The sequence below is a fragment of the Mobula hypostoma genome, chromosome 2, assembly GCF_963921235.1.
Source record: "Mobula hypostoma chromosome 2, sMobHyp1.1, whole genome shotgun sequence".
In the NCBI taxonomy this organism is placed as follows: Eukaryota; Metazoa; Chordata; class Chondrichthyes; order Myliobatiformes; family Myliobatidae; genus Mobula; species Mobula hypostoma.
In genome coordinates this window covers 218,493,124-218,506,030 of record NC_086098.1, presented here as the reverse complement: position 1 = coordinate 218,506,030, position 12,907 = coordinate 218,493,124, and the positions used below count along the sequence as shown (strand labels likewise).

Below are 12,907 nucleotides of genomic sequence, written 5' to 3'. Positions count from 1 at the left end.
AGTGGGAGAGTGCAGGACCAGATGATATAGCCTCAGAATTAGACATACATTTAGAACATAGATAAGGAATTATTTATTTAGCCAGAGGGCAGTGAATTCGTGAAATTCATGGAGAATAGGGTTGAGAAGAAAAATAAATTAGCCACATGTTGAGTGGCCTAACTTTACTCCTATGTCTTAGGGTAAATAAAGATCAGCTTAATTTGCTCAATGCATATCAAAACATACAGCAAAATGTGTAATCTTGTGTCATCAAGTCAGCAAGGATTGCGCTGTGGGCAGCCCATAAGTGTTACTATACTTCCGGAACCAACATAGCATACCCACAGCTTACTGACCCTAACCCTATGATCTTTGGAATGTGGAAGACTGAGGAAACCCACACAATCACAGGGAGAATGCACAAACTCCTTGCAGACAGTGGCAAGAATTGAACTCTGATCACTGGCGAAGTAAAGCAGTTGCACTAACAGCTAGCAGCCACCCGTAGCCTTTATTATGTTGGTATCTGAATACAGGAGTAAGGACATCTTACAGCAACTGTATAGGGCCAAGGCAAAAAAAAATCCTGGGGTACTCTGTACAGCTTTGGTCTCTTTACCCAAGAACAACTTGCGATAGGGAGTTCAGTGATGCTCACTAGCTCCAAGGATGATAGATTTGCGGTCTGGGAATTGAATAGATGTGAATTTTCCAAAGTTTTGAAGAACGAGAGGAGATCTCACTGAAACAGATTTTCTTTGAAATATATTTGACAGGCTATATGCAAGGAAGACATTTACCCAGGCTGAGAACTTCAGGGTCACAGTTTGAGAATAATGGGTAGGGTATTAAGGACTAAGATGTGCTGAAATTTCTTCACATAGAACCTTTCAAATTCTCTACTGGGAGGTGGGGGTAAAATCTGTCATGTTCACTTAAAACATAGACTTACAATTTCCTTTAATATCTGTAAAACTAAGCTTTACTAGAATAATGCTTGAAAATGATGCTGAACTAGAAAAGACCAGGATTGCGCTAACCAGCAGAACAATCTTTGCTGGCTCCTACTTTTTATGTGCCACGCCAGCTCCAAAAGAGCAATTCTTGCTGCCCCCCCAGTGTTCAAAATAGAAAGCTCAGAGATTTACTGCCCATAATTCTTTCTCAATGGGATGACAGTATACAGAAAATTATTCAAATAAATACAGCATTTGATTTGTATGCCACAAGTTATTGATGAAAACTGAAGCAACTAATTAGCTCCACTTCAGAAATTGCAAAGGTGGACAGAAGTTGCAAAGAAGTTTCAAAGGCCGGAGCTAAAAGTATCTGGACAAGTAATTGAATTAAAAGAAAATGGAGTTTCAATTTTAGATGAAAATTAAACACTTCCAAAGTGGAATTGTTTGATGAATTACATAAGGAGAATCTACTTCCTGTGGCAGAAGGCTCAGTAACCCAAATTCAAATTTAAGATAATCCTAGATTTATAAACATTGGGTATAATAATCAATTACAGTGTTTTAATGCATTGTCTTAAGTGATGGTGGAAGTAATTCGATAAAAAATAAAATAGCTACAAAAATAAGACAGTGAGTGCCAGTATTCAACAATTATAAGACAAAGGACAGAATTAGGCCACTCGGCCTATCGAATCTGCTCCGCAGTTCCAACGTGGCTGACCCATTATCTCTCTCCATTCCATTCTCCTGCCTTTTCCCTGTAATCTTTGATGATCTGACTGATCAAGAAACTATCAACCTCCGCTTTAAATATACACAATGACTTGGCCTCCACAGCAGTCTAAGGCAATGAATTCTAAAGATTCACAACCCTTTGGCTAAAGAAGTTTCTCCTCATCTTTGTTCTAAATGGATATCCCTCTATTCTTAGGCTGTGCCCTTTGGTCCTGGATGCATTCACTCTTGGAAATATCCTCGAGACATCCACTCCACCTAGGCCTTTCAATATTCAATAGGTTTTAATGAGATTTCCCTCCCCCATTCTTCAAAACACCAGTGATTACAGGACAGAATCAGCATCACTCCTAACAAGTTAACCCTTTATTCCAGGAACCTTTTTTGTGACCTCCTCTGGACCTTCTCTAATGCCAGCACATTTTTCATAGAAATCTTTTCTTGGATAAGGAAATGCTCACAATATTCCAAGTGCGGACTGACTAATGTCTTCTGAAGCCATTACATCCTTGCTCTTATATTCCAGTCCCCTCAAAATGAATGCTAACATTGCATTTATCTTCCTTACCACCAAATGAACATTCAAGTTAACCTTTAGGAAATCCTGTACAAGGACTCCCAAGTCCTTTTGCACTTCAGATTTTTGAATGTTCTCCCCACTCAGAAAATATTGTACGCTTTTATTCATGCATGACCATACACTTCCCCATACTGTTTTCCATTTGCCAATTGTTTGCCCATTCTCCCAATCTGTCCAAGTTCCTCTACAGACTTCCTGCTTCCTCAACACTACCTGTCCCTCCACTTATCTTCGTATCTTCCGCAGACTTAGCCAGAAAGCCATCAGTTCCATCATTCAAATCACTGATATATAATGCAAAAAGAAGCGGTTCCAATACTGACCACTGTAGAATACCTCCAGTCACTGGCAGCCAACCAGAAAAGTCCACTTTATTCCCCACTGGACCTCCTGCCAGCCAACCAATCTTCTAGTTTTTAGTTACCTTCTGTTGGTTTTTTAAGAGCTCCCCAATCCTCCAACTTCCATCAAATATTTGTTATATTATATGCCCTCTCTTTTGCTTTTATGCAGTTTTTGATTTCTCTTGTCATGGTTGCCTCATCCTTCCTTTCGAATACTTCTTCATCTTTGGCATGATCTATCTTGTGCCTTCAGAATTCACCTAGAAACTGCAGCCATTGCTGTTCTGCTGTCATCTCTGCTAGTGTCCCCTTCCAATTAACTTTGGCAATTCCTCTCTCATACTTCAGTAGTTCCCTTTACTCTACATTAAAGCTGTTACATTTGATTTTAGCTTCTCTCTCTCAAACTGCAGAGTGTATTCTCTATTATGATTACTGTCTCCTAAGGGCTCCTTTACCTTAAGTTCTCTAATCAACTCTGGTTCATCACACAACACCAAATCCAGAATTGCCTTTCCCTTTGCGGGCTTAACCACAAGCTGCTCGAAAAAGCCATTTCATAAGCATTTTACAAATTTCCTCTCTTGGGATCCAGCACCATTCTGATTCTCCCAATCTACCTGCATATTGAAACCCCCATGACTATCTTCCCCTTTTTTATACACCTATCTCCCACATCCTGGCTACTGTTCAGAGGCTTTTATATAACTCCCATCAGGGATTTTTTTTCACCCTTGCATTTCCTTACACTCTATCAACAAGGATCCTACATCTTCCAATCCTATATCACCTTTCGGTAAGGATCTGATTTCATATTTTACCAACAGAACCATACCGCCCCCTCAGCCTACCTGTCTGGCTTTTCGATATAACATGTATCCTTGAATTTTAAGCTCCCGCCTATGATCTTCTTTATAACTATTTCCATGAAACTTAAGCTAACTGGGGCAGCCACTTAAATAAGATAAAATGTACTGGTCCTGATGTGTTTCAATTAACCAGAATCCACTGTATACTTCATAGTCTCAAGTCCACTCCAAAGTTTTTTCCTTCAGAGATGCTCCTGAACTCATGCACGGTTCACCATTTTGTAATAGTATACTTTCTATAGCATAGAATGCTCTAATGAAAATGCAAATAATTCAATTTTATCATGAGTCAGCATTCCTGACTGCAAATCTGCATAATCCTTTTATACCTTCAACATCCTGAAGAAATGCAGACTCAGAAATGGAAAATTATATATATTAATGTATTTTTATATATTTTTTGACTCTGCACCTGTTTCATTTCCTCCAAAGCATCTTCTACAATTACCAAGTAAGAAGACATCAGTGATAGAACAGCTGCATGGTTATCTGCAGAGAAGTACAAAGAGATTGGTATGACACCCTTGGTTCAATTGAGCTAGGCAAAACTGAAAAATATTGTACTCAAAATAAGACGGTATTACTACAAAAACATGCATATAACAGTCTCATGAAGAAATATATACATTTTTATAACCAATGGTCAAAATTACATTTTAGTAGAACCTGTGCCTACCTTCTTAAAACCTAAAGTAACTGCAAGCAAATGACACTAATTTATGTTGTGTAATGTTTACGAATACAATACACAAGGGTTTTTAAATAAACACTAGTAAGAGCAGAGTACAAGCATAAGAGTAAAAACTTTACTCTATCTATACTACCCACATGTGACTGTTAAGGCCAAACGATAGTATGGATAGATTTGATAACTACTCACAAAGCTACCATAGTCAGTTAAAAACTTAACTGCTAAAAATATAGCTAATGTGGCATAGAACAGTATCCAGTGGATTAGTGTCAAATTTGTTGACGAATACTAAAAGATCAAGCAATTTTAGCATCCTTTAAACAAATTTCCATTCAAATTGTTGGCAGCTTTGAGAAAATATCAACACGAACTGCGTCAGCTGTCTCTCTTTGCAGAGACAGGGATAACTGGGAAATGTTACATATGAACATGATTTATATGAAGGAGTTAAATGTCGAGCTTTGTCCAAAGTTTACTTGAAACTAATGTAATGAATTGTTGTTCGTCTTACTTTCTTGACTAGCACTTCGAATTTCATTTTTTTTCATATGCAGACTATCTGGGAGAGGTGGAAAATAGTCATAGTCATACTTTATTGATCCCAGGGGGAAATTGGTTTTCAAAAAAGCACTTCAGATTGTAATTTGAAGCATGTATTACCTTTTGGTATCTTGACAAATCGGTCACAAGCTTCCCAGACTCCACCTGTGGATATCAGTTGGTCCTGTGACAAACTAAAACAAAAACCAATTTCACTCATAAGCCAAGGAAAACAATAGTTTGGGGTAGAACACCATTGGAAACATTACTGTTCCCAAATCAGTATCAATCTATTATTCTATTTCGCAAGGAGATCTCCTCGTGCACACATTATGTAAATACTGCATCCAATTATTAAATTGAATGCATTGTAATAAAATCAAGCCCCCATTGCAGCAGTTTGGGAACAAAACAGTTAAATTGTTTGACTAGTGAATCAAGTTTAAACCTATAGCTTTCCTTTTTACTACAATCATTTTGAGAAAATTAAATAATTTTGTGCATAGATGTTAGCATTTATTTGAGAGGACTTTAATATAAAAGCAAGGATGTAATGCTGAGGCTTCAAGGCACTGGCCAGACTGCATTTGGAATACTGAGAGCAGTTTTGGGCCCCTTATCGAAGAACGGATGTGCTGTCATTAGGGAGAGTCCAGAGGAGGTTTATAAGAATGGTCCTGGGAATGAATGGTTAATGTACGAAGAGCATTTAATGGCTCAGAACCTAGTGTTAAATTAGTGTTTAGAAGAATGGATGGGGGGGGGGAATCTCATTGAAACTTATCAAATATTGAAAAGTCTAGATAAAGTGGAAGTAGAGAGGATGCTTCTAATAGTGGGAGTCTACGAACAGAGGGCAGTCTCAGAATACAAGGACATCCCTTCAGATCGGAGATGAGGAGGAATTTCCTCAGCCAAATTCTGCAGAATTCATCACCACAGATAGCTGTGGAAGCCAAATCATTAGGTGTAATTAAAGCAGAAGTTGATATGTTCCTGATTAGCAAGGGCCTCAAAGGTTATGGGGTGAAAGTAGCTGTACACAGTTGAGAAGGATAACAAAAGAGCCATGATGGAATAGTGCAGCAGACCTGATGGCTGAATGGCTTAAATCTTCTCCTATGTCTTATGGTCTCAGACCTTAATAAAATCCTTTCCATTTTCATTTTATATACAAAATATTTGCTTAGTTAGAGAACTTACATTAAAGACATAGAACACTTTCACACTCCCAACAATACTCAAGACGCCAGAGGCAAATAGTTTCTTCTCCAGTTAAGCAGGTGCTTCAATGTCAATAATTATGTGCGACGTACAAAATTCCGGAGGAATTTGTGGCTCAAGATTTCCAGCATCTCCAGTGTGACAAAAAAAAAGCCAGTTATCAGAAGATTGATGCCGATAAGAGGACAATGGGGACCCTTCAGAGATGTTAATGAGAGACGAGAGGGATTAATGGAAAGGAGACACAGTTCCGAGTATTGTCAGAGACCGGGGGCTTTGAACCCTGAACTGTTTGAAGTGTGATGGACAGGCGATACCCCAGCAGGGGGATAAAAAGGGACAGGTTCGCTAAGGCAAGAGACACACGACTCCACGAGGTAACGAGACCCTGAAAGCGGTGTGCCCCCCCACTACTTGGTGGGAGTTTTTGGAGGTCTGGTCGCGGGACCAGCCATAGACGCACAGGGTAGAAAGATACGGATTGGCGGGAATCTGGTGTGTGTGTCCACCCTTGCCTGGGTGCCGGGTTCACCACAGAAGAACGATCGTATCTGGAATGGAGGGGTCACAGTTGGTGACCTCAGAAGACACTACAAAGGGCTCGCCCAAAAGCTGACTGCGAGGAATATCGAAGGTCTGTTTGGAATCCGATTTGAATATTCATTTGTTCTCTCTCCCCCCCCGCCCCCAACAGCACAATAGTGATTACTGTGAACTGACCTGAACGTTGCGTCACTTGAAACTGGTCATTTACCCCAGACGGCGATAGAGCTTGATTGATCCTATTATCCTAGATCTGTGTACATGTGTGTTTATCATTGCTGAACTGTTGCATTTATTATCCTTTTGTTTAGAGTACTGTGTTGCTTATTTCTTTAATAAAACTTGCTTAGTTCCAGTAATCCAGACTCCAACTAAGTGGTCCATTTCTGCTGGTTTGGCAACCCAGTTACGGGGTACGTAACATAAGTGGGGTTCTCGTCCGCGATTTCGAACGCTAAATTTGGGATGGGGTAAATTGATTGGGTTAAAATTCTCGAAAGAAAGAAAAGGCAAACAGCAGAAATGGAGATTGAGGAATTTCTAAAGGCGCCGACCTTGGAGGCATTAGAGGATACCAGGAAAGCGGAATTGGCAGCTGTGGCCAAACGGTTGAATCTTGTTAAGGGGAAGTCGACAATGAGGAGAGAGGAGATACACAGAGCTATCGTAGAGCACTATGTATCTAAAGGTGTGTTTCCCCAAGGGGAGCTGGAGGTGGTATCTATGGGAAAACCTGGTGGAGACACAGTACAGGTGCAGATTGAAAAACTGAGACTCGAGCATGAGTTCCGGGTACAGCAGCTAGAACACGAAGAAAAACAGTTAGAACGGCAAGAGAGAGAGAGACAGTTAGAATGGCAAGAGAGAGAGAGACACAAACAGTTGGAGCGAGAAGAGAAACAGAGGGAAAGGGAATTCGAGCTGGAGAGGTTAAAGATAAGGGCAGACCAGGGGCCCATGCCGAACCAAGGTGGAGGGTTCAGGGTGACCCAGGAGGTTAGGTTGGTTCCCCCATTTGATGATACCGATGTGGATGGGTACTTTCTCCATTTCGAAAAAGTTGCTGCAAGTCAGGACTGGCCGAGGGATAAGTGGGCTGTTTTACTTCAGAGTGTACTTAAAGGGAAAGCCCAACAAGCTTACTCAGCTTTGTCCACGGAAGATGCCCAGAGATATGAGGTGGTGAAAGAGGCCATTCTCAGGATTTATGAGTTGGTCCCGGAGGCATACCGGCAGAGGTTCCAGAATGCGAGGAAGCAGTGGGACCGCACATATTTAGAGTTTGCCCGTGAGATGCAGACATATTGTGAGCGTTGGTGCGCCTCGAAGAGGGTAAATGGTGATTATGACAGACTGCTACAGCTGATCCTGATTGAGCAGTTTAAAGGTTGTGTCCCTGACGGTATGAGACCCTACCTAGATGAGAAAGAGGCAGACACTTTAGCCGCAACTGCTAAGTTAGCGGATGAGTACGCATTGACACATAAAACGAAGTTTGCCCCAAGTAAAGGCTACCAGAAGGGTAGTCAGGACGGCGGGGAGAGTCCGCCAGAAAAGTCAGAAAGTAAGCTGGGGAGTAGTGAGAAGGATAAGGTAGACCGGGAGCAGTCTGGTAGGAAGTCCCCTGGGGTCGTATGTTATAATTGTGGGAAAGCCGGACACTTTGCGTCCAGGTGCTTTGCCCCAAAGAAGGAGACGGGAAAGGGAAAGGCGGTGTTTCCGACTGGCTGTATTGAGCTGGTAAACCAACCGCTAGGAGAGGAGAGGGCTAACAAAGTTCAGGAAGGGCGCGAGAGGTTTATCTCAACCGGATTGGTGTCGGTGAAGGAGGGGTTAAACTCAGTTCCAGTGCGGATCTGGAAAGACACAGGAGCGTGTCAGTCACTGATAGTAAAGAGTGTGCTAGAGCTTAGTTCAGAGACCCGGACTGGGGAGGTCAGGGTCAAAGGAATTGGGCAAGGGACTGAGGCAGTACCCTTGCACCAGATACACCTAAAAAGCGACTTGGTCTCTGGACCGGTCACGATAGGGGTGAGGCTCGAACTACCGATGAAAGGCGTGGAGATCTTGCTCGGTAATGACCTCGCCGGCGGGAAAGTGTATCCGGCAGTAAAATTGACAGGCCCGCCTGCCAGCATTGAGGCTCCGCCCATGGACTCACAGGTTTATCCCGTTTGCGCAGTGACTCGGCGTATGTCCAGAAAGACTGCCGAAATAGCTCTAGCTGAGACGTTTCTACCAGCCTTGTACCAGGAGGGGGTAGAAAGTGAAACAGGAGGAAGTGAGGAAATTAAGGTAGATTTATCATTGGAAAGGAGGGAATTTGTGCAGGCGCAGGAGCGAGACGAGGAGCTGATGGTTTCGGCGGGGACAGCTCTCTCTGAAGCAGAGTTGAGGGGAGAGCCAGTAGGCTATTGTGTGGAGGAGGGAGTGCTAAGGAAGACAGGGTGACCAAGTACCGTGCCCGCAGATGAGGAATGGGGGATGGTACCAAAAATTTATGGGGATGAGATTCTTAACCTGGCCCACAAGATACCCCTCGGTGGACATTTTGGGGGGAGGAAAACAGTCGGTGGAATCATGAAAGAGTTTTACTGGCTGCACAGGAGGAAGGATGTTATTGACTATTGTAGATCTGAGTTAACACAGTTAGAGGCTATTAACATGTTAAAAGCTCACCACGATCAGAAAACAGATCTAGCTGGTGATATCATGAAAATTAATGAGGCTAGGGTGCCACCTGATAAGGGGAGGGCCCATTTTGAAAAGATAAGTGTGGTGTCGACCAGATGGGAGAAGTCTATCGTTTTCGCCAGCTTGGCTGATAAGGTCTCTCCCTTAATCCCCGAACAAAGCGAGCTAGTTAAATGGCACGCACACGGATGTCCGAACGTCACAGTACATGGGGTGGTTGTCATGTCAGGTCAGCCTAGTGAGCAACACCCCTATAGAATGATTAATTCAGTGTCAAAAGGGCTAAAGAACACAGAAGTGTATATTGGCGATGTAGTAGTCTGTAGTGACACGTGGGAGGAACACATTATGGCGGTAGAGGAGCTGTTTAAATGGCTGAAGCCAGCCTGACAGTGAACCTCGCAAAAAGTGAGTTCGGCCGCGCGAAGGTCACTTATCTGGGATTTGTGGTAGGACAGGGGCAGCTGGCTCCGATGCAAGCTAAGGTGCGGGCTATCTTGGAAGTCCCCACCCCGACAGACAAGAGAGCCCTGAGAAGGTTCTAAGAGATGGTGGGGTACTATCGGAAGTTTTGCAGAGAAAAAAACAACTTTGCGGATGGTACCCACCCTCTTACTAAGCCCTTGCCAAAGAATGCTAAGTTGGTATGGGACGACCCTTGTTATCTGTGTCCGGGGCGAAAACCACTGAGACGTTATACTGATCACAATTCATTAGTGTTTTCGGCCACTATGAAGTTTGCTAAGTTGGAGCCTGGTTTAGAGGATTATTAAAATAACACATATAAAAGGAACAGAAAATGTGATTGCTGACTGTCTGTCAGGTGTTGACAACTTAAAAGTCTCTGTATTAGCCAAATAGCTGATAAACATGTATATTGATGTGTATCTGATAGTGTATTCATGACTATATTTTTACCCCGGCAAAACTCCTTTGAAGTGTAGGGGTGTGACACAAAAAAAAGCCAGTTATCAGAAGATTGATGCCGATAAGAGGACAATGGGGGAACCTTCAGAGATGTTAATGAGAGACGAGAGGGATTAACGGAAAGGAGACACAGTTCCGAGTATTGTCAGAGACTGGGGGCTTTGAACACTGAACTGTTTGAAGTGTGATGGACAGGCGATACCCCAGCAGGGGGATAAAAAGGGACAGGTTCGCTAAGGCAAGAGACACACGACTCCACGAGGTAACGAGACCCTGAAAGCAGTGTGCCCCCCCACTACTTGGTGGGAGTTTTTGGAGGTCTGGTCACGGGACCAGCCATAGACGCACAGGGTAGAAAGGTACGGATCGGCAGGAACCTAGTGTGTGTGTCCACCCTTGCCTGGGTGCTGGGTTCACCGCAGAAGAATGATCGTATCTGGAACGGAGGGCTCACAGTCGGTGACCTCAGAAGACATTACAAAGGGCTCGCCTGAAAGCTGACTGCGAGGAATATCGAAGGTCTGTTTGGAATCCGATTTGAATATTCACTCGTTCTCTCTCTCCACCCCCGCCGCCCCCAACAGCACAACAGTGATTACTGTGAACTGAACTGAACTCAATTGAACTGAACTTTGCGTCACTTGAAACTGGTCATTTACCCCTAGACGGCGATAGAGCTTGATTGATCCTATTATCCTAGTTCTGTGTACATGTGTGTTTATCATTGCTGAACTGTTGCATTTATTATCCTTTTGTTTAGAGTACTGTGTTGCTTATTTCTTTAATAAAACTTTCTTAGTTCCAGTAATCCAAACTCCAACTAAGTGGTCCATTTCTGCTGGTTTGGCAACCCAGTTACGGGGTACGTAACACCAGAATCTTGTGTCAAAAATACTATATTCCTGGAGGACTGTGACCTTGAAAGCTAAGATTGAGTGTAAGGGTATCAGCAACTCCAATGTAGCGTAGTTTCAAAGTGTGGGACAAATTTTATTTACTTTATTTGCATCCCTGCCCCAGCCTCATCACAATCTACTTCCTATCCTTTGACCACCAACATAGCTAATGTGAACATTACCTCATGTCACACTACCACATAACAAATTAAAATTTATCACATTATACCAGGGTTCATATGATCAATTTATATAAAACCCTTTTAGAATTTCATCCTGGAGACTTCCGGTAGAGCTCATGGAGTCAAGCCGTGCTCTTGACTCGCTCCATTACCTCTGAGTTTTTTTTCTTATGATCAGCTATATTTAACTAACCATTAAGGCATCGACTTTTACAATAATCTCAAACAAATTGGGCTTTTTGATATTCGGATGCTTTTAAGGTCTGCTATGTCCAAGAACGGAAAAAATGGGAAAGATGGCAAACCTCCAGTTAGACCAAAAAGTACTGATCTCCCTCCGACTGAACCACCGTTGACTCTGAAAGCTATAGCGGATCTAATTCAAAGGGAAATTTCAACCTCTATAACGGAGCTGATTCGTGCGGAAATTTCAATTAATTTCCAGAAAATTGCGGATTCAATCGATAAAATGCAAACATCACGGAACATCAGTCGGCTATATCTAATCTTCAAAAATCCACGCAACAAAATGAACTCAAGATGGAGAAAATTGAAGAAACAATTACTTCAATGAATAAAAAACTGGACTTTCTGACTTTTAAAAACTCTGACTTAGAATCCAGAATGCGACGGCAGAATATTCGAATTATTGGTGTTCGTGAAGCTGTTGAATCTGACAACCCTATAAAGTTTTTTTCTCAACTTTTAAAAGATGCATTTCCTACCGTATTTCCTGACCAACCACCGTTATTGGATCGGGCTCACAGAGTTCCATCATATTCGTCTAAGTCAGATAAACCGCGACATGTCATTTTACGTTTTCATTACTTTCAAGACAAGGAGAAACTGCTTCGATTTGTTCGATCTAAAGGTTATATTGATTTTTTGGATCTTCAGTTCCGATTCGTGGAGGACTTCAGCAAACAGATTCGGGATCAACGGGTTCATTACAGATCTGTGATGTCGGAACTCTACAAGATGGATTTAAAACCAGCGCTGCTTTACCCTGCGCGTTTAAGGATTCATACGCCTGACGGAGCCCTTCGTTTTTTTGAATCTCCATCGGATGCCCAGAGTTATCTGGATCAATTTTCACCTTCAACATCTTAATCGTAATTTTTAATTATCTCCGTTTGATCGGAGGTTGTGAATCTGTCGGGTTTAATTTTTGGTTGCTTTATATGGGCAGTAAACTTTATTTTTGATTAATTAATATGGTTGCCAAACTTTCTTTCTAACTGCGTCATTCCTTTCTTTTTCCCTGGGGATTCTGGGTGGTTATTCCCTCAGCATCATTTCGTGTATTTCCTTTGAGGTCTTTAATTTCGTAGCCTTTAAATGTACTTTTTTCTGTAGGTTTTCCTAACTAGTTTATATTAATAATTTGGTTTCATTTTTTTGGGTTATCATAGGGTCTGTGGTCTGTTACGGTGTTCTTTATATTTTCTGGCTTTTTCTCTGTTTTATATCGTGTTTGTCTTAACTGTTCTACTTTTTTTATTCTTTTACTGTTTTATAACTAGCTGATCTTTTTTATATTTACACTTTTTTTAGTGAGCATCTATCGGAAGTCATGGGGGTAGTTCTAGTGCTTGCTTCTTTCTGGCGGGTCTGCTTTAGATTTAGCCTTGGGGTCATGGGGTGGGGTGGTGGGAGGGGCTTCACGTTTTAGTTTTTTTCTTCTTGGGCTATTTACATTACTGAAGCATTGGTTGCGTTCTCCTACCCGTTATCTCTG

General features: G+C 42.1%; 1 protein-coding gene across 1 annotated transcript in view; it reads right to left on the bottom strand.

The window, feature by feature from the left end:
• The window catches only part of ccndbp1 (cyclin D-type binding-protein 1), a 48,032-nt gene that overhangs the window by 15,631 nt on the left and 19,494 nt on the right, over window positions 1–12,907 (bottom strand). Inside the window, exons 6-7 of the mRNA XM_063041501.1 lie at window positions 4,824–4,897; window positions 3,885–3,961 (exon numbers count right to left, since the gene is read on the bottom strand). Of these exons, the coding sequence (XP_062897571.1) occupies window positions 3,885–3,961; window positions 4,824–4,897 (151 nt within the window). The remainder of the gene's footprint in view (window positions 1–3,884; window positions 3,962–4,823; window positions 4,898–12,907) is intronic.